Below are 20,769 nucleotides of genomic sequence, written 5' to 3'. Positions count from 1 at the left end.
AGGTTTTTGTTTTTTAAAATACTCCATACAGTGTTATGACCTTGATTAAATTCACAAGGTATTTTAGTTTTGCCTAGAAGATCATAGAATGACAGAGTGGTTTGGGTTGGAAGGGACCTGTAAAGATCATCTACCTCCAACCCCCCTGCCAAACAGACCTTTTTCAAATGTCGTGTTGTAGTGTAAATCAACCAGGTTTTGAGATAGGAAGAGAATTAAACAGCTTCTTCAGGACAATATAATACATATATTATATATGACATTGAATTGAAATACTTTAACATCCTAGTTATTTGATTTACTGGTGATCTCAGGTATACCTGAGGGCAGGCACTGTAGTCTTGGAGAGGGTCATGCCTGAATTTTTCATGCACATCAAAGCATAATCCTTCCTTAAAACGCAAAATTCAGTCCTGCATGAGCAGTGCAAGTTCATTTACGTGCATGAAGTCCACCTGTAACCATAGTGTCAAAGAGCTTTCTTCTCATTTTGAACTAGAAGGGTAGCTTTGTTCTAGTTTGGATTCCATTTTCTTCAGACCACTGCACTTCCTGTGGGACATACAGGAAAAGTGAAATTTTTCAGATTGGGATATAAAATGGCAAGTATTTTGGCTGCAGAACCAGTCAACAGAGTGAAATGTCTCCCTATAGCCTATTTCTAACAGATACAACTGTGTGATCCTAGTCTGTAAGAAGTAGCCAAACTCATCTTCAGATTCATAGTCTGATCCCTTGGGAAAATGGTAGTGGTGTCGGTGCTGTCTTTTTACAGCTTCTTTGCCTTTCTATCCAATAGCTCAATGGCTAAAGCACTTGTGAAGGAAGAGGGAGATTGGGATTTCCTGTCCTTGAAGGAAGGAATCAGCTACTTAACTAGCTAATGGTACTCATTCCTGAGAGCAAGAGGCAGCCTGGTGTGCTGTTTTGATAAGAATTTGAGAAAGGCAGACTTGAAATTTTAGGGTTTTTTCAAAGCTGTCACTGGATAAAGTAGGTGTTTGGTTTTTCCCTAAGGATTGTTACCTGGTCTAGTTACAGGGATAAGGAGAGAAGGTTTTTCATATCTGGTTTGAAATTTTTAGTGGTTTTGGCTCTTTTTGGAATGCTTGTGTTGTAAATTTTTTTCTCTTAAGTATGAAGGAGACACAGAAATTCACGATGTTTGAGCTTTTTAATTCTGAATAAAAATAATGTTCAAAAACATGTTGTCTTTCATCCTACAGATTTTATGGTTAGTGTTCTTTCTGAAGATGACACCATTATTAAAAATATTAATCCAGCACGGATTTCTATGAAAATGTGGGAAGCACAGAACAGCCGGGTTAGGACACCAATTGATGTAAGTCATCAAAATGCATTTTCAAAATGGGTATCAAAGTGCCAGCATAGGGCAAACATATTTAAAATACATATTTGTAAAACCTTTCCTTCATTTGACTTAGATCCATATCCTTTTTCTAGATTTTAAATAACAAATATTGCAGATCAACCCTATATGTTTATCACTGTCTGTCCTTTTACAAGTTGTCAGACTGGCCAAGCGTCAATACTACATTAATGACGAAAATGTTGCTGTTCTGCAGAAGCTAACTCATAGCAGGGAGAGTATTAGAAGTAGCCACACTGAAAGGACTGTGAGAATTAGAAACATGAAACTAATGTCTAGAATATAGGCAGTCTCATTGACTTACTGTGAGCTATCAGTGCTGCAAATCATTACGTCTTCGTAGCATATTACAAGTCAAGGACGTTCAGTATATCACATTAAATTTTTTGCATCTTTCTTTACAGGTTACAACGTTTAGCTGTAGTAAAGTGAAGGATGACAAGGAAGATGGCTTCTTCTACTTCAGGTATAATGTAATTTATTTTATAATTACTGATGGAACTTACTATACAAAATACGTAGTTTGAAATAGAAAGAAGAGTTTCATGTTTTGCTAATAACAGTCCGTCATAGAATTACTATGATACAGAAAAGGTGAAGGATACTAGCAAGATGCAATGAGATGAAGGCTGAATTCTTTCCTAGATACTTTTGACGTCTCTATAATCTGAGAGTAGAGAAGAGTCTAAGATAATATATTAGAATACATTTTGAAAAATGCTAGCAGTGAGGGAACTACATTATCACTTTGCCACTTATATAGTAACATTCTTTAATTCTTTTCAATAATGTTTCTACTACTGTAGAATTGCAGGCTGAACAAAGCAGACTTAACTCTTTATTTAATATCTTCTGTAGCTGTGCATCAATCCTGAGCAATGACCTTGGTCCTGTCAGTTTAGTAATTATTTCTTGGGCTGCTTATTCAGGAATAGTGTCTTAGATGACCAGTGGCAGAACTGGAGCTCATCATAAGCTGGTGCCTGACTGCCACGTTCTTTCTACATCTATTTGTAGTAGACAGTCTATGGGGATTAGCTAGTTATGGTACTGGCTGTGGATTCAAGCTTTTGTCTCCTGGGAATGGGCTTTTCTTGACATAGGTACCTGTAGTTTACTAGTTATCCACAAATGTCCAGAATTAAAACTGCCAACCGTGTTGAAAAATTTGAAAGGGGAGTGGACACTCTCCATTAGCAGCCACTGTAGAAAAGTATGTTTTACTTGTTGCTGCCAGTGTCTGTGGCATCACTGTCTGCCACCTGGTTTCTCTCAGGTTTCCCTGTTCTTGGCGCACTCTCAAATGGTTTTCATCAATTTATCACCAGTCAGTAATATGGATGCTGTTATGCAGTTTTAAACAACTTCCATAGCAATTGTATCATTTCTTTTTTTTCTGAAGCCTATGTCTGTCCAGCTGTGAGATCCTCAGCTGATTATTTACTAATTAGTGTTTTAATGTATCCTGACAAGGCAAATGCTACTGTCAGTCTTAAGCTAGATAAAATGCAGGAGAAGGAGATAAAATTGTTACTTCTGTATGTGAAATATAAAAAAAGGAAAAGTCCTGGCCTGTTTTGGAAATACTAAAGCTTTGGGATTTTGTTTATTCCAAGTTAAGCATTCCAGGGAATCTTGCGTATTCCTCCTTCCCAAACAAAATCAGAAGAAACAAATTACTTGATATCACTGACAAAACAATTAAAATGCTGTATGTTAAAAAAAAGAATCTCATTAATCAATTCAAGAGTGCCTTATGTTGTCTTTTCTTGGCTGTTTGCATCTCCTCAAAAGTTTCTAAGAATTTGTAAGTCACTGCTATCCCTTGCTAAACACTGCAGAGGTCCTCTGGATGCCAATGTGGCCTTCCTTGCTGGGTGAAGTTACAGCAGCAGAACCTCAGGTGTCTGGGCTTTCTTTGTGTTTGGATGGTAGGGATTCTTTGCCAGTACACTCTACATTCTGGAATGCTGTAAAGTAGAATGAAAACTCTCTTTTGCTCTTACTATATTCAACCTTGACCAGTGGTCCAAATTACCCAACTTTGTACAGCCTGACTAAGGAAGGAATTAGCTACTCTGATTTTACACAAATTTTATTAAATTTGGAGAGAAATTGTTGTTGTTCCAGATCTAAACATGTCTGTGTTTTGTTCCAGTAGCTTTATGAAAATTCTGAATAGGAAGTGAAATGATGTAGACTTGCAGATTTCTGAGCAATAGGACCATGACAAACTTCCTGTCATCTACAAGAGACAAACTCTTGAAGGAGACTTGCCTCATTCAAGCTTCCAAAGCTTTATTCTAATTCTCGATGAATTTTGATGGCCTTCTTGCTGAAGGAGGAGTATTATGCCTTAGTAGGCTTTCTAAGTAGTTTGGAGGACTACCCTGAGTTTGAACTGCTTGCATACTTAGGTACTTGTGACTTCGATACTGACTCATGTTTGCTTGGGGTTTTTTTTTTTGGGTTTTTTAGGGATAAAGTGGTTCCAGAGAGAGTGGGCACTTACATTGTCCAGTTTACCTTTGCAATGGATAAGACAAATATGCTCAACAGTGAACAGGTTTGAATCTATAATTAATTGCATGTAACCAAAAATGTGTTAGTACAGAATCATCTGGGAGAAGTGTCACGATACTTTGTTGATTGAGAATGCAAATACTTTCACTCACAAGTTTTGCAAAAAACTGTATTTTATTTTTGATAGTTACTGATTTCAAACTGTTGATTATCAAAATAGTTTTCATTAACTTTTATAACCAACAATTTGACGGCATAACAGAGCTGCATAATTTGCAACCTAGCAGAACTGCTTTATGGCTGTGCTAATTTATTTCAAGACTGTCTGAAAATTTCAAATGTATTTGTTTCAGTGTATTTTGAACAACCCAAGTGTGCAGGTGATTTGCAGTTAATTATATCAGTCTTTATTTTATTTTGTTTTATTTTATTCTTCCTCCTTTTTCTGCTAGATTATAGTTGAAGTTGTACCTAATGACCCTGTACGCTTGTTACCTGATTCTTTACCAGCTACTCCAGCAGTTTCCAATGTTCGAGCTCTTACCAGCCGTACACTGGTCAAGGATTTATACCTCCATTTAATGGTAACTATACTTCCATACAAAATCATAGGTGGGGAAATGTGTAAGACTGCTAAAACTATGTTGAATTTTGCTGTAAGGCATTGCTGGTGTTTCTTTGTAGATTCACTTAATTAAAAAATATGTAAATCAGTGATTTTTCAGCATATGATGGGTCCATCTTGTTTCATTTACCTACAAATTACCAAAGCTGAAATGTTTGGTCCTTGCTGTCAGGTATCTCAGTTGAAATCCATGTCTTGTTGCCACATGAGTAAGTTGTTTCAAGAACAGATTCTAGTGGGAAAACAGTTACATGTGTACAGCAAATGTTTCTCTCCATGATTTTTCCTCCTAGAGACAGTTTCTCTTAGAAATCTTATATTACAAAAAATAACATTTCTTGAACTTTGAGTGTTCACAGGGATAAATGAATCACTTACCAGCTACCATAATAGCAAAGCAGACTCACTTGTGGAAAAGTAATTTAATTTAATCACCAGTTTAAAAAGATTTGTGTAATAAGAAACAAAGGCCAACAAACTAAAGCAACACATTCTGCCCCACCCTTTCCTAGGCTCAGCTTTGTTCTGGACCCCTGTACCCTTCCCCAAGCAATGCAGGGGGATGGGGAATGGGGGTCACAGTTAACCCGTAAAAGCTCCTCAGCTCTTTTCTGCCTATGCTTTTTCCTCACAATTTCCCTGTTCTAGTGTGGGTCCCTTTGTGGCCTGCAGTCCTTCACGAACTGCTCCAGTGTGAGTCCTTGCCACAGGCTGCAGTCCAGGAATTATTCACCTGCTTTAGTATGGAGTTCTCCATGGGCTTCCATGTGGGTCTCTGCTCCACCGTGGTCCTTCATGGGCTACAGGGAAGTACCTGCTCCAGTGTAGTTTCCCCGTGAGCGGCAGAGCAATTTCTGCTCTGGTGCCTGGAGCACCTCCTTGCCCTGTTCCTTCTCTCACCCTCTGCTGTTTTCTTTGTTTTTCCCCTTCTCAGCTGCCTGTGCACTTTTGCCCATTCTTAAATATAAAGAAATACCATTTCAGCTGAGGGACTCAACTGTCCCTGCAGTTGATCAGCTGGAGCACTATGCAGATCCCCTATGCAGAGGCTGCTAGCTCTTTGCCATATAAATCCAGGACAGTACAGAAATTGATTACTTAGTTCAGTTCATGTCCCAAACTAACTTTAATTTCTTTTTGACTTACAGGATGAATACAACAACCACACTGGACTTGATCTAGTTGGCAGAATAATAGCAAAAATCAAAAGCCCCAATGAAGAAGATATAGAGATCCCACAGTTTCAGGGGAAGGTCAATACAGTAGAGTTTCCATTGGAGAGTGGATCAGCTGAAATTGTAAGTGTGACTGAAATACACAGCTCCATTAACAGTGGATCCAATGACGCTTATTTTCCTGCAGTTTTAAAGTTATCTTACACCTCGTTGTGTTCTGTGGAGATTTAGTTTATGTTGAAGCTTTCCCTTAGAGATAAGTAGATAAATGATTTCTTCTTTGTTCAACTGCTGATTTTCAGAAAACCTGAAGGAAGGAAGGACATTCTTTAAACTGTTTATCCTTGCCAAGTGAGGGAAGTGTACAGGTACTTTCAGTTAGGGACCAGGACATTCAGGAAGATCCAGGAACAGTATTTTCTTCACTTAAATTTCACACGTGAATAACACTTAACCAATTTGTAGTTAAACCATTAATATTATCGGTATTTTACATTTTTATTTATAATACTCTCAGGCTGTGATATTTTAAGATCATTTAGACTGACTTCTTCATGTGTTTGTGATTAAATTTTGCCAGGCTCTCTTGATATTTTGTCAAGCTAAGTGGGCCTATATATACTTTGCAGAAAGGCATCCTACCCTCATTTGAAGAAGATAAAATGACCATTTCTATTTATGCTTTGTTTCGCTCATTAATACAGTTGTCTGTTAAAAATGCTTTCCTTATTTTGGTTTGAATCTCTGGCATCATGCATACTCTGAGAGTACTGCATATTGTAGTCACATCACTGCAGTCACTTTTTCTTCAACAAATACAGATTGAATTTTTAAAACCTGTAGGTTCCATCTGTCACAGTTGTTACAAAATAGAATACAAAAGACACAATGTAAAATGTGCACACGCACAAAACCAGGAACTGTTCAAAGCACACAAAAAAAAAAAAAATCCAGCTGAATGTGAAGTTTCTTCTGAGTGGAATGGTCACAATCTCTTTCTTAAAAGCCTACACAATTTCAGTCAATAGTATTCCTGTGGTGAAAGAGTTGTATATTGATTTTTGTTTTCAACTTGAAGTATCATATAAGAATGGCAGAGCAAAATTATACTCTTACCTCATTTGGTTGTCACATATTTTACTAGTCTGACAGAAGTCTTCAAATAGAAGATGTACTAAAGGAGGATCCAACTTTTCAAAGATGCTTTCTCAGCTACCTTTTATAGCTCACTCACTGGAAGCAGCTTTATGACAGACCAGCATTAGTGTGTGCCAAGTGGAGGCAGACACTGCATAGCAATAAATACAAATTCTCCCAAACGCATCTTGGAAATCACCACCATAAGACCCCAGCAGAATCCTAAAATCTACAGATCCTACATACAGACTTCTTCATAATATATTGTATTCAGTACATTGACTTCTTTTATGGAGCTACATATGTGAAACTGAATGACACAGCATAAATAATTCTCTGTCAATAACAGTTAAGGACAGAAACATCTAGTTAACATGGACAAAATGTTGTTAATTCTGCCAGACTCTGGTCTACTCTAATCTATACAGAAAAGTGATGAAATATGTATGAAAACAAGCTAGAAAAATTAAATACAAGGGACTGAATAGAGGTATCAGATAATATACTAATTGATTTATGGTACACTCTTGCATTTCTCTGGTTTTCCTACCATGTTATCAGGAGTAGTAAATTAACTGGTTTGTGAACACATTTTTCTCAGCTGGGTGGGGTTAAGAAAAGGTGCAAAAGTGTAGCTAAAGGATCAGCTATAACCACAGGTCTAACAAAACACTCTGCGAATCTTGCATTTACACCTGTGGTAACATGGTGTAAATTGAACACCTCTATATGGGTAATAATAAGTCCATTTACTGGCCTCTGACAGTTCAGCTAAAATTACTGGGTAATTTCTAAAGACTCCTTGCTAATGCAGAAGTAAAAATTTTTTGGTTTATCTCCATGTAGTAGTAACCTGGTGTTGCATAATTCTGACCTAAATTCTCCAGTCTTCCTTTGGTGACAAAGCTACCAACCTATGTAATGGAGGGAAGTGTACTGGGGTTTTGGGGGGTTCCATTTGTTTGGCTTGTTTTGCCTTTTTCTTTTTTTTTTTTTTTTTTTGGAGGCAGATGTGAGGGTTTTTCTACTCGTGTATTCCTGGTTTGGAGGTGGGGGGTCTTGCATGCTTCTTCCTCTCAATTCTGCGATCTAAAGAGATCCTGCTTCTTTTGACAGTAACTTGTGTTCCCCAGTCATCCATGGGGACTAACTGCATTTCAGTGAACCCAGTATCTCTTCCCCCCTTCAGGCAGTTTTCAGGCATCTGATTTATACTGAATTCACTGACTTCAGACTACTCACAAAACCTGTGTGGAAAGGATTTGTTGGTTGTGACGTACTGTACTTTTCATATGACTTGTAATGGGGAGGGGAAGGGACATACAAGTGTTCTTCAAGTATTTTGAAATTGTTCCATCTTGTTTATAAAGACAGTTGTGTGCAATTAGCATGAATATAATGAAACTGATAATCTGACATGTTTACCCTTAGTCACAATTTCAGGAATACTGAGCTTGTTTAATGAAGAAAAATGTTTAGATTTTTGTTAACATATATTTTCTAAGAAAAAGGTATTTCCACTACAGACTTCTCCTGATAAAATATGTAGCTGCAATATTTTTGAAAGCCATGAAGACTATCTTTGAAGGTTATATATCTATCTCTTCTTTTAGGCTTCAACCACCTCTCTCTTGATTTGGCCAGTTGAGTAGCAATTTCTACATGTTAAAGGTGGAAACAGTATGAGTTTTACTATAAGCATTATTCATTTTGTGCATGATACCTTTCCCAAAGTAACAACGCATTTAGATATTACCTTTACTAATTTTATTTCTGTTTATCTTTATGGTTTTATAATATTTCTCATGTTTACAAAGAAAAGCAAAGGATTTAGTTTGCCTTTTCAATAAGGAATTGATAAGAAGTTAAATTTTTATGATAGTGTTTGGACATATATTGTTTATTCATTTGGGACCTGCTGTCTACTTCCATGGTAACAACAGTAACTTTAACTAAGCACTGGGAATAGGTTGTTTTTCCCTCTCTGCGTTTATGCATTGGGTCTTTCTTTTTAATGATCTGTTTGCATTTCACATACTGAATGAAGTACACCCAAGGAAATCTTGCTTATGAGACAATGCAGAGGATATTTTTTCTGAGCATGTGCCTCTAAACTAAAATATATAGCCAAAAATAATAAGACATTTAAACAGGTAAAATGATAATCTTAATTCTTAAATAATAAAATTGCTATTGCTATATCTTTGTTTTTTACTTTTGTTTAACAGTTATAAAAGGCATTTCCAAGCCAATACTTAAAAGTGTTGTAATACTGTATAGACATCATATGTTAGGTAGCTTAGAAGATTTAGTATCTGAAGAATGCTTGTTTTGTGTGTAACCTCAAGCATAGGCAAAAACTTAAATTTGTTTGTTTGTTTTAATAGAATTTAGTGCTGGCTGAAGACAGTCCTGGAAGAGATAGCACTGAATATATTCTTGTCTTTGAGCCACACCTGCCAGCTTTGAAAACACCCTTTGGAACCATATTGTCTCTCATTTATGTTTTACAATGGTATGTTTCAATTACTCTAAATATTTGCTTTTCCTTAGAATCAGCTATTTTTAGATCCATAATACATTTTCAGAACTATGTAATAGCTTAATAGATTTTTGCTAATGCTTAAACTAGTTAAGTATGTTAGCCTATTTTCTTCTAAAAGTATATATATACATGCTTATTTCTGTAGATTCCAAGAAGCAGCAGCTGATGGCAACACTGACAAGGGAGAAAGACCAATTATCTAAGTCTATAGATCTTTACAGAAAGATGTTTGATACTACCAACCAGCTCGTAGCTGAAATGAAATGTAAGTTCAATCAAATATGTAAATTTTTCTGGGAATTAAAGTTTTTTCCTGTAATAATTTTGAGAGTATAGAGAAGGGAAGAAAAATCAGTACTGAAATCATGAGAGACAGTAATTAGAGGGGAGCAGAAGGTGTGTGTATCTTGCAGGGAAGCATCTAATTACTTGGATGTACCTGCCTATAAAGGGTCTTGATTTGAGGTAGAATGTCTTATGTCAGAATTATCAAAAGGAGAAAAGAAACATTGAAGTTGGTGATCTAATTCTTTTTATCCGTGACTGCCTTTTACTCCCATCTTTGCATGCTTATACATCTGGGAATTCAACATTTGCCTAAAAACAATTTGAGGAGAATGAACTATAGATAATCCTCTTTAAAAAAGTTAGTCTTATGTTTCAAAATGTTACTTACCCCTTCACGTTTGACCCTGTATACGTGATTCAGAAGTGTTGTGTAGCTATTTGTTGTTTATGTTCTTCAGAAAATGTAATCCTGTATGAAGTTCTGTTAAACTGCAGAGTAGTGTGAGGGCACTGGTTTATGGGAATGGAAGAAATGAATGAAATGTTTTCTTTGCTTTTTTTTTGTTGTTGTTGTTTGAATCATCCTGCCTGTTGATTGTAAGGGGTTTTTTTAACAATTGCATTTTGAATTTTTATTTTAAGTAATCATTAAGTGTAAATAAAGCAGACTGGCATTAGAAGATGCTGCTGTTTCTTGTAATTTTAATACTGCGTATTTCCATTATGAATGGAAAGTCCTGAATTCTAGTGTGAAAGGCATAAAAGTTTGTTTCGTACTTGCACATCTGTAGAGAGTAAGTTAGAGTACAGCATTATACTTTATGCTTAAGTACATTTTTCAAATATAAACATGTTTTGAATAGAGAGTAGAAAGCAACTCACCTGTTTACTCATTTTTTTTTAAATTAGTTAAGATATGAGAGCTGAGGAAATAGTGTCCAGAAAGTGGTGTGCCATGTAACAGACAAAAGAAGGTAGTGCCAGCCACCACTCTTCTCTTCTGTCTTGCCATTTCACCTGTTGGAGAACCATTTAGAATGATAATAGAGGATGAAAAGTAAACCAGCTGACATTCTCAGACTGATGTAAGGGCTAGGCCCCTTTGCTTCTTGAAGCTGAAGGCATGATGTCAGCTGAAATTGCTTAGAAATGGGACAAATCACAAGATCTGTGTGGAAAAATTCTGATATTCTGTGCTGAGATTAAGAAGTAGATAGGATCAGTTGCAGCTGGCATAATTCTGAAAGGTTGTAAGAAATTCTGTAAGTGTTCCATTGCTTTCTATTATTTCTTCACTCTCTTTTGATTTTATTTGTTTCAGGTCAGGTTAAAGAAGCTGAAACAAGAGAAGCTCTCTTGAGGAGCGAACTGAAGAAGCACCAAATTGAATTACCACCGACAAACATAGTATGGCTTATTTCTTACTGAAGTCCATTAAAGTCTCTAAAATTGATATCAGTAATATATCAATAATAATATTGCTGAATTATACCTGTTACCAAAACAGTGAAAATTTAAACTGTAGGAAAATTTGTGGATCGATGTCAAACTTAAGATTTTTTTTTTTTTTATTCTTTTTCTGTTAGTGTGAGGATATCTTAAAAAACTGCTAGAGAAATAACAAAAACCTTCTCTTTTATATCCTGGTCTTGTTTTTGTGTTTCTGCTAAGGTTACCAGTGTTACTAGTACTGCTAGATTTTATAACAAGTTTTTGCAGGCTGATCAATATACGTTGGATATATTCTGGCATAAGTAGGACAAAGGAAAACACTTCATTTCAGAGAATCAGACAATTGCATATGTTACTGCCAAAGTTCATGTAAAAATAAGTTTTGAAATATTCAGGGCAATGTACCCCATTGCTAATTTCCCATAAAGACCCAATTATATTTTAAAGAAACTTTTTAAAGGTTTTCAAACTAGTAACATTTGGCAAAAAAACCCCCTATAGTAAACAATTATCTTTAGATCATATAAAACCAAGTTACAGTCATTATTCACAAATCAGTAAAATTAAATTGCAGTCATAGTACTGAAGTTCCCCCTGCTGGCTAAATTTTTCAACCCTGGACATAGTCCCCTTCTGAAATGGCTTCTTTTTGTACATTCATGATTGTGTCTTCCTGCTGTTTTAAACTTTTGTCTCTAATCGAGCACTGATAGTTCTTGGTGAAATGTTCCTTGAAGTCTTTAAAAACTAAAAAAAGAAAATAAGGAGTAATTAAAAAGCTCAGTCACAATTGCAGTGAGCTTTCCCTTTGCTCTTCTCTGGGATTGTGCACAGTGGTCCCTTATACATTAAAAGTCTGTTTCAGATTATTGAATGTTTATTGTTAGAAAGTTAATGGATGACAGATGAGATAACTACTACTGCTGCTCAGTCCAATGGTAGATGCTTGCTGATTTTAAATTTTCATTCTCAGCTTCAGTATGTGGATTCTCTTCTTAAAAAAAAGATGTCGGAACAAGAAGGAGTAATGAAGCAGCCAAGGAGAACTTGTACCCTCCCAAACTATCCAAAAGGCAACCAGGATATTCTAGGCAAGGTGAGTTTTCTCACAGGGAGCCTTCTAATGAGTTTTGTTGGTTCCAGAAAGTGGGAGTGATGAACAATTAGCCAACTGACTAGGCAAGTAATTCTTGAGTAGTATTAAAACAGAGATAGCATTTTCAAATCAGATGACCAGCTCCTCTAACAGAGCCATCAACAGAAGAATTAAACGTCTGTCTGAAGTTGCAGGATTATTGTGATTACTATGAAAAGGGGAGGTGCTCTTGGTTTCTGTTTTGACTGTTGTAACTTCTGTGGTACAGATTGCACATTTAGCTCAAATTGAGGATAACGAAGCAGCAAAAGTTATCTCTTGGCACCTGGCAAGTGACATGGACTGTGTGGTCACACTGACCACGGAAGCCGCTCGTTCTATCTTTGATGAAACTCAAGGTCGACAACAAGTGTTACCCCTTGATTCTATTTACAAGAAGACACTCCCAGATTGGAGCAGGTAGAGAAAAAACAATCCAAGTTCTGCATTTGTCTTAAATACTTCTTCAACTTCTTTTTTTGTCTAATTTGATTTTTAAACTTTACTCCATTTAAAGAGTTGAGGTATACAATTTCTGGGTTCATTATTATAGCAACAGTAATATCACTTGAAACATTAGCTGAAATCTTAGCTTTGTCTTTAACTGCTGTGTGATGTTCTTTATTTAGTAAGGTGTTTCTAGTAAATAAAGAATACAGTGCATTAAAACTTGTGCATAAAATTAGTCATATGAATTCGTTGGAAATAATGTCTCATAACAAATCAGTGTTTCACTAAAACATCTTTAATATAACTGGCATTTCAGATAATGGTGGGATCATTTACCTAATGTGGAAGTGTTAAGATGCATTCAATTCAGTTGGAAATTTCTGACTAGAATAAGGACAAATTGCTTTCTTCTTTTCTTTTCACTCACTCTCCCCTTTCTTTAACCAGACCTTTACCTCACTTAAGAAATGGAAGAACCTTCTTCAGACCTGTTGGAAATCCAGTGTTTGCCAGAGATCTGTTAACTTTTCCAGATAATATAGAGCATTGTCAAACAGGTAAATGATATGAAAGAAATCATTAATAACTTCTTTCTTTTAAAAAATAAAATACAGAAACATCATAAGTTATAATCCATTCAATAATCTTCATTGGTATGTTTGCAAATACCAGTGTACATGCCTCCTGAGTTTTGTAGGTAAAAATAGGAGAGCTTTAGCACTAATTATTTTTAAACAGAAGTTCTAAAAATTTCAACAATGACCACTTTCTTCTGCTTGTTGTCTTACTTTCATTTTCTCTACTTAGATGTACTACAGGTTTTTTCTTTTTTTAAATTCCTGCAGCATTATCTTATTCCCAAGCTCTTTAAAGCAGAAATTGACCATCATAGGATTAATTTTATACATACTGCAGAAGTTACTCCTTTTGTTAGGCTATGTTTCCAGTTCTGTTCCTCTCAGAAATGTGTAATGTATAGATTTAAGTACATGCAGACTGAACTGTACGTGACTATGTGTGTTATGCTTAAATAGTTTAATAGTTTTAAGAAATATTTCAATTTTTATGTAGATTTCAGTTTAGGGAACTATCATACTCTCACTCTCTCTAACAATGTAGCAATCCCTACCTTTTTTTTTATACTTTTTTTTTTTAAGTAAGTAGACCTGCTCCTTTATGTGGAGAGTTGGAATCTGTAATTACTTCAGTAATTTTTGCATTTTATCTCACAACTTCCACTATTGAAGGATTCCTCTCTACTGTCAATAAAGACCAATTTTTAGTCCTGTGTGGCTTCAGAAAGTTAGATACTGAGAGTCTTTTAACTATAAATTCTTCTTTGAGTCCCTTGGGGGTATTGAAAAACCACATTGCTTGACATATCTCATGCATTTGAATGGATTTTGAATGGAACAGACCTTCATGAGCAGGAGAGTCTTAAGCTCAGTTGGATCGTTGGCCTGTGATGAATGTTTTTTTCTTTGATAAGCCATTGAATATGAAAAAACACATTAAGAAACTGAGAACAAAATTCAACATTCCAAGAAGATTTTTAAGAGGTTATCATTTATATAATTTCATGAAACTTGGGATTTTACTATGTGTGTCTTGATAAATGTAAAGTATCAAGAGAGAATTTTATTGGAAAACACAGTCAATTATGCCAAAAGGCAATTAAACATACTAATTTTTTTTCATGAATTCTCTGATGAAAGCAGAAGATTTCATGTCTATCTCCACCTCAGAATAGTACTTTATTGAAACAAAAATGATATACATGCTATTTCCCTTGCACTTAAAAGATCTAATAATGATGCCTCAGAACTGACTTTTCAAACTTCAAGTTATTTTGCTCTGGAGAAATTCCATAGTTCAAAAATTTTTATTTTTCAGTGTTTGGTATGCTCTTGGGTGACACTATCATTATAGATAACTTGGATGCTGCCAACCACTACAGAAAAGAGGTATGTTTCAATTATTCTTTAAATTTTATGATGCAGATATATTGCATAGCTACGTATTTAATACATTACAAACTTAGAGTAATTGCCAAGTTTAATGCTGTGTTAGCTGTAAGTGTGCTTACTGCCTGCGGTTCTCAAAGCACTTAACAATGAACGAAATCTCTGTTATTGGCACTGACAAAATGATCTCCATTCAACAAATTCCATTATGAGAATGTTGCCATGGCATATGGGACCATGTTTCCAAAGACAAGCATTTTCAGTTTTGCTGTTAGTATTAAATGCAAGTTCTTCTGTACTTTCCTAGTCATTCCATGTGCAATAAAACACAGGAGTCTAAGGCACATGAAGAAATTTCAGGTACACTTCACTAAAAACTTGATATGAAACTTGCTAGATCTCTTTGGGACCCACTTTATTTAGGTTTAATGGTACACGTTTTAGCAGGCAAGAGTCTCTGAGGAAATCCTGACACTGGGCACTTTTCCTTTCAGCTTAGGACTTTTCTAGAATCAAAATAATGATTGAGCATAAGAATGTAGAACTGTACTTGATAGCCTTGCTTCCTAATGTATGGTGATAATCAGCTTTTTTTGGGTATAGACCTAAATTCTGCCTTCAGAGTTCTGGTAAAATGTGAGAACACAAACCCAGAAAACCTGGTCTTCATAATTCTTGACAATACTGCTTAATTTTAATTATGCATTCTGTTGCTTGAAAGCAAGGTCATGATGTAATTTCATAAAATATGTTTTCATTAGGGAGCAAGCGGCACTGCAGTGGAAAAATACAAAGCTTCACAACAGCATTGCTGAAAACCTAGGTTTTCTGTGGAGTTACTAATTTGTTATCAATTTTTATACCTTTGTAGGTTGTGAAAATTACACACTGCCCTACCTTGCTGACTAGGGAAGGAGACAGGATTCGCAGCAATGGAAAATTTGGAGGCCTGCAGAATAAAGCTCCTCCAATGGACAAACTCAGAGGAATGGTATTTGGAGCACCAATGCCAAAACTTTACTCTACTTTTTCTGGACAGATAGGTGGGTTAATGAAGTCATAAAAATACAAAACTTACAAAATTATAATTACAAAATTAAATTATAATTACAAAATATATTGCTTATCTATGTTTTTTATTCTCTTACGTAATATAGAAAGGAAAACTTCAATTTAGCATGAAGTTATTTTAAGAAATAGGAGCTGTACAGTATTCTGTTTATAAATTTGCCTTTTTTAAAAGCTTACAGCTATTACATTTCCTGAAATAAAAAATAATAATAATACTAATGAGATAATCCCCTTTTCTCCTAGTCTTATTAAAGATGGAGTATAAGCAGTAATAATCATTCAAACAGCAGGCATGGGAAGCTTGAGCTGATTGAATTCCAGCATCATTGAAAATTAAGTTTTAGGTCTTTCTACTCTGGAAACACCATAATCAATTTAGGATTTCTTACTGTACAAGTGAGCTCTATGAAACAGTGGCAGAAAAATTCATGTTCTCAAGAGAGAACATCTCATAAGCTATCCTGTGGGATCACTTCCATTTCTTTATGTGCTTGGATTCTTCATTTCAGAATAAAGGTTATAAATTAAGTTAGAAGATGCAGTTTCTGACTTGTAACAACTGACCTGACTGATGGGTAAAACACTGAAAAGTATTATTTACAAACAAGATTGTTCTTAAATACTTAATTTTAAAAAGAAAGGAATGAATTTTATCCATGACAGTGCAATGGAGAGGTGTGGGGAGAGAACACATGTACCTGTTGGAGTAGCCGTATAGATAAGCAAACTACTTACCACTGATCAATTGAGTAAGAAAAAAAATAAGGATTAAAATGATCTTTTCTGGAATTTTAATAAAAATATATTACATGTAGGAAAAACATGTAAGCATGTCAGTCACAGACTGAAATATGGTGGGTTTAGCACACTTTGTCTATCAGCATGTTTTCAATTCTTGAACTCAGTTATTACCCAATACAAATTATATTGGAATTTTCTGTAATTTAGTACTGGAGCAATCATGGTAGAAGAAAACAGCATGGTTTAATTTCACTTAGATAAATACTAGACATTTAAAGGAAAATCATAGTAAAATTCCATTTTACTTATATGCTTGTAGCGTAGAAGTTGCTTAATCTGTTACTACACTGGCAAGGTACCTGTAAAATAAGCTGTACTAAAAATTTGCAGTGCCTTTTGTCAGTCTGCAGCAGCTCTCTGTGTGAGAGCTTTCACCCCATGGCAAACTTAAGGTTTTTTAGTGTTCAGTTAAGCTTTGTGCAAGATACCTCATATTCACCTCAAAGTAAAATGAATGAGCCCAGGCTAACGTGCTTGAACCTTTACTTTATTACTTGACATATTTATTCAGTGCCTGGACATGGAAAAGTTTTTTGTCTCATACATTTAAAGAGGAAAAAGGATCATCAACAAAATACACCCTTGTTTATCTGAGTCTGCTTGATTAGATTGCCATCGTGGGACAGAGTGAAACTCTGTAAATGTTCACTTGGTCCACAAGGTGGAATACAATTCAAGTCAGTAATACAACCTTCTGCTTTGTAGCACTGAAAGCACAACATGCTACAAGCATTTAATGTCATCTGCAGTTGAGAATTTTACTTGGAGAACACAGACAACAAGCTGTGTAAAGTGATACCAGTTTCCCACATAATTTTCAGAGTTTGCGGGTGCTTTACTGTCATCTAAGATATGGACTCAAAAAGAAAAGAGGAATCAAAATATTGGATATGTTTTTTTTTTTTTTCCAGGCACCTTTTCCAGTCATTTTAAGAGCAGGTACCAATCCACTATAAGTTTGGATGTTTTTTTAAGTAGTGCTTTTGAAAGATAGGTTTTCTTGTGGAGTTATACATTGTATACGTTGTATTTGGTAGCATTCTTAATCAAAGTGGTCATTTATTTACTGTTTCATGGCTTATCGTTTTATTCCTCAATTAGATCTCCTTCAGCAATACCGTGCAGCAGTGGTTAAACTTGATAATGTGAATAAGGACCTTGACTTACATTTGCAGTCACTGAACACTCCAGAAATGCAAAAGAAAAAACAGGAACTTGCTGAACAAGAGAAAAGCCTCAAGCTAGTAAAACAAAAATTGGGTAGGTTATTGTATTATAATTTTGGTGTCCTAAAGGAGGAGAACAGTTAACTGCAACCAGATGTATTCTGCTCTTACAAACTAAGAAGTTCAAACTATGACTGAAGATTGTTAACATTAATTAATAGCTTAGAGATGTCACATTTTAAGGAAAGAATAGGAAAACTGTCTGTAGTAGTATGATGCTGTGCATATTGCCTAGAGCAGCACTGCCCTGTATTGTGTTCAGATAATAAGAATGTGGTCAGTCAGTGTCTTGTGAACATGAAACTATGATCTCACTAGTAAGAGATTATATAACTGTTAGTGTGGCTGGCCCCGTGCTACAGAACACTGGCATGCTTGTTGAAATCACTGCGTAGTAAAGAGTTGAATTGCTTTTGCTAAGGAAACACAATCAAAACTTTGTGCTATAAAAAGAAACACCCCTAAGTCTGCAAGGATTGTCTGAGTTACAAATTTTTTTATGTCAATATCAAAGACTTTATGATATTTCAAACTATATTTTAAAAATCAACATTTGCTCTGTGACAGCTATAAATAAAGCAGATAGTCTTAGCTGTAATCTTTGAACTCTGTTTCAGATATAAGGTAACTATAAAATTTATGACATTTCTAAAGTCTTACTTCAAAGGTTTAACTCTGATTATAGAGCCCATTTATAACCAGCAGGTTTAATTTTTCTTTTATTGGTTCTTGCAACTTTTTCATAGGTATGACTCCTGCTTTATCAGATAAAGGTGCTGAATCATTACTTCAACCTGTAATGTTAGATATATCTGACACCCCCATTCCTCCCAAAAGAATGCGGAGAGAGACAGTGAAAAAATTGTATAGGTAAGTATTTTCTGAATCTAGTCACTATTTTCCCATAATCTGAATTCAAAATAAAAACTAGTTTATTCTGCATATTTTTCAATTCATGTTTGTATCTAGTAAGCCACAATGAACAGTTTGCATAAAGCTGATTTTCAAGATAATTTTTAATTTCTTCAAAGTTTCTGCTGCTATTTAAGCCTCATATAAAGATTTGCTAATTCTAATTCTCTTTCTCTTTACGAACTGATTGGCATCTTTGTGCATCACATTCCCCTTGTTTTCTGGTATATTCCACACTATTACACCCCAGAACTATTTGAGATGGTTTGGTCTGTAAACTCTTTTAAGGTCTGCTGTCAAATACTGGACAGATGAACACAGATTTTTTTTTTTCTTACAGAATAGAATCATTCTTACACTACTTTTTCTAAGTAACTATCTGAGGTGAACTGGTGGTAAAGTGTTTAATGCAGTTGTCTCTTTACCCATGCATCTGTTCTCATTCCCTCTGTGCTAATGAGCATTTGAACACACACACACACACACAAATTTGGGAAATCTGTATAGTCGGTATCTTTAAAATGACATGGAACTGACTTTGCCATTTCTCATGTCTCTCCTGATGACTACATTACTGTCTTTGCTGAACTATGGTCATCTTTCTGAGATTATTTAAATCTTATCCAGTAGCGTTCTTTGACTCTCAGAACAAGTGTTCACTATATTACTATGTCTCTTTATTTTTTATATTTGTTAGTATTTTAATTTTTATCTACATATAGAATGGAAGTGGTTATGTATTTAAACTAATATTACCCTGATGCTATTCTTCATTTTAACAAAATAAATACAATAATAAGAATCTGTACAAATATGGGGTTTATATTGTTTACACTTGTGGGAACTCTGTGCTATATATATTATATATATATGTATATACATATATACACACACACATATACATATATATAAAAAAGAAAAGCTTTGCTTATAAGCCACTATGCTATGTTTTGTTTAGCTCAGAAGAATGGATCTCTTCTGGAAAGCAGCAGCAGCAGCCAGTGCTACAAATGACCCCTTCAGAACTTAATGGAACTCCACGAAAAAGAAAGGCATAGACTGATCAGTCTTGCTGGGAAAAGCTGTGTATTGAAAATGTGAATACATTCAGTTAAAGGAAATACTCATGTTGTATTACCATTACTCTCAAGATTTTTATACTGATAGAAGATATAAATGTATTTCAGTTAGTAGTAACAGAAGTTTAAGTATTTAACACTGATAGCCCAGTTTTTGTATAGGTAATTTTCATTTCTAAAAGCTTTCAGAGTTTTTATGTTTGTGTGTGGAAAAAAAAGTTTAAAATATATTCTTTTTTATTTATGAAAATAATGATCTTTTCAATAAAATTGCTTCAGTACAAAGCACTGACAATACAATCACTTGTATTGAATAGATTGTGTGATGAAATGAGATTTTAATTTAATAAGCATCCCAAGCTGTCTTGAGGAAGATAGTCAAAGGTCACCTTTAGTGATCTGCATCACAAAGATTTTAGTGATGAACAGGGCAGAAAAGGATAGGTGTGATTAAAGATAACATTTCAGCCAGGGTCAGAGCAAGCAGCTGGAAACGGACTTGATTGAAAGAAAAAGGGCAAGAGTAGGAAACTAAACTTGAGAAAGTACGGAACTATTAGTTGAAGCTGTGTAAATAAAGAACATAGGAGACAGTGTTCAGGGGTGTGGACATGTTGGTTCACATCTACCTCAAAGAATTTCTGCCTCAGAGTGAATGTTGACCCCAAATCTACTGATCTGTACTCTCAGCAACATGCATTTTATATACATATTCCTTTTCTGAAAAATGACTTTAAATTTAAAAAGACATAGTGGCATCCTGCTACAAGTTTTAGAATGCTGATTGCTGGTGCACATCTCTATGACAGTTCTAATAAAATGAAATTTCTCCAAATTAAGGGGAAATAAAGCAGTGCAATTTGTGGTGGAAGGTTCTCCAAAGCTTCATGTCTCAAAGATAGGCTAAGCATTAAATTGGCATACTCTTGATATATCTTGAATACTTGAGTAAGTGTATTCAAGTATAACATCTAACACCAGCAAGAAACTAAAGTA

The 20,769-nt window shown here is 35.1% G+C and overlaps 1 protein-coding gene across 1 annotated transcript in view; it reads left to right on the top strand.

Moving 5' to 3' along the window:
* The window catches only part of SMCHD1 (structural maintenance of chromosomes flexible hinge domain containing 1), a 69,462-nt gene extending 49,389 nt beyond the window's left edge, over nucleotides 1–20,073 (top strand). Inside the window, 17 exon segments of the mRNA XM_032122992.1 lie at nucleotides 1,227–1,342; nucleotides 1,795–1,856; nucleotides 3,869–3,956; nucleotides 4,366–4,497; nucleotides 5,687–5,836; nucleotides 9,238–9,318; nucleotides 9,320–9,365; nucleotides 9,541–9,660; nucleotides 11,005–11,090; nucleotides 12,109–12,231; nucleotides 12,500–12,690; nucleotides 13,168–13,277; nucleotides 14,614–14,684; nucleotides 15,556–15,727; nucleotides 17,658–17,816; nucleotides 18,529–18,652; nucleotides 19,653–20,073. Coding sequence (XP_031978883.1) covers nucleotides 1,227–1,342; nucleotides 1,795–1,856; nucleotides 3,869–3,956; nucleotides 4,366–4,497; nucleotides 5,687–5,836; nucleotides 9,238–9,318; nucleotides 9,320–9,365; nucleotides 9,541–9,660; nucleotides 11,005–11,090; nucleotides 12,109–12,231; nucleotides 12,500–12,690; nucleotides 13,168–13,277; nucleotides 14,614–14,684; nucleotides 15,556–15,727; nucleotides 17,658–17,816; nucleotides 18,529–18,652; nucleotides 19,653–19,752 — 1,931 coding nt within the window. The 3' untranslated portion in view covers nucleotides 19,753–20,073.
* Nucleotides 20,074–20,769: the final 696 nt, after the last annotated feature.

The sequence above is a fragment of the Corvus moneduloides genome, chromosome 1 (assembly GCF_009650955.1).
Source record: "Corvus moneduloides isolate bCorMon1 chromosome 1, bCorMon1.pri, whole genome shotgun sequence".
NCBI lineage: Eukaryota > Metazoa > Chordata > Aves > Passeriformes > Corvidae > Corvus > Corvus moneduloides.
Note: the sequence above shows the minus strand (reverse complement) of the source record. Positions and strands in the feature narration are given on the sequence as shown.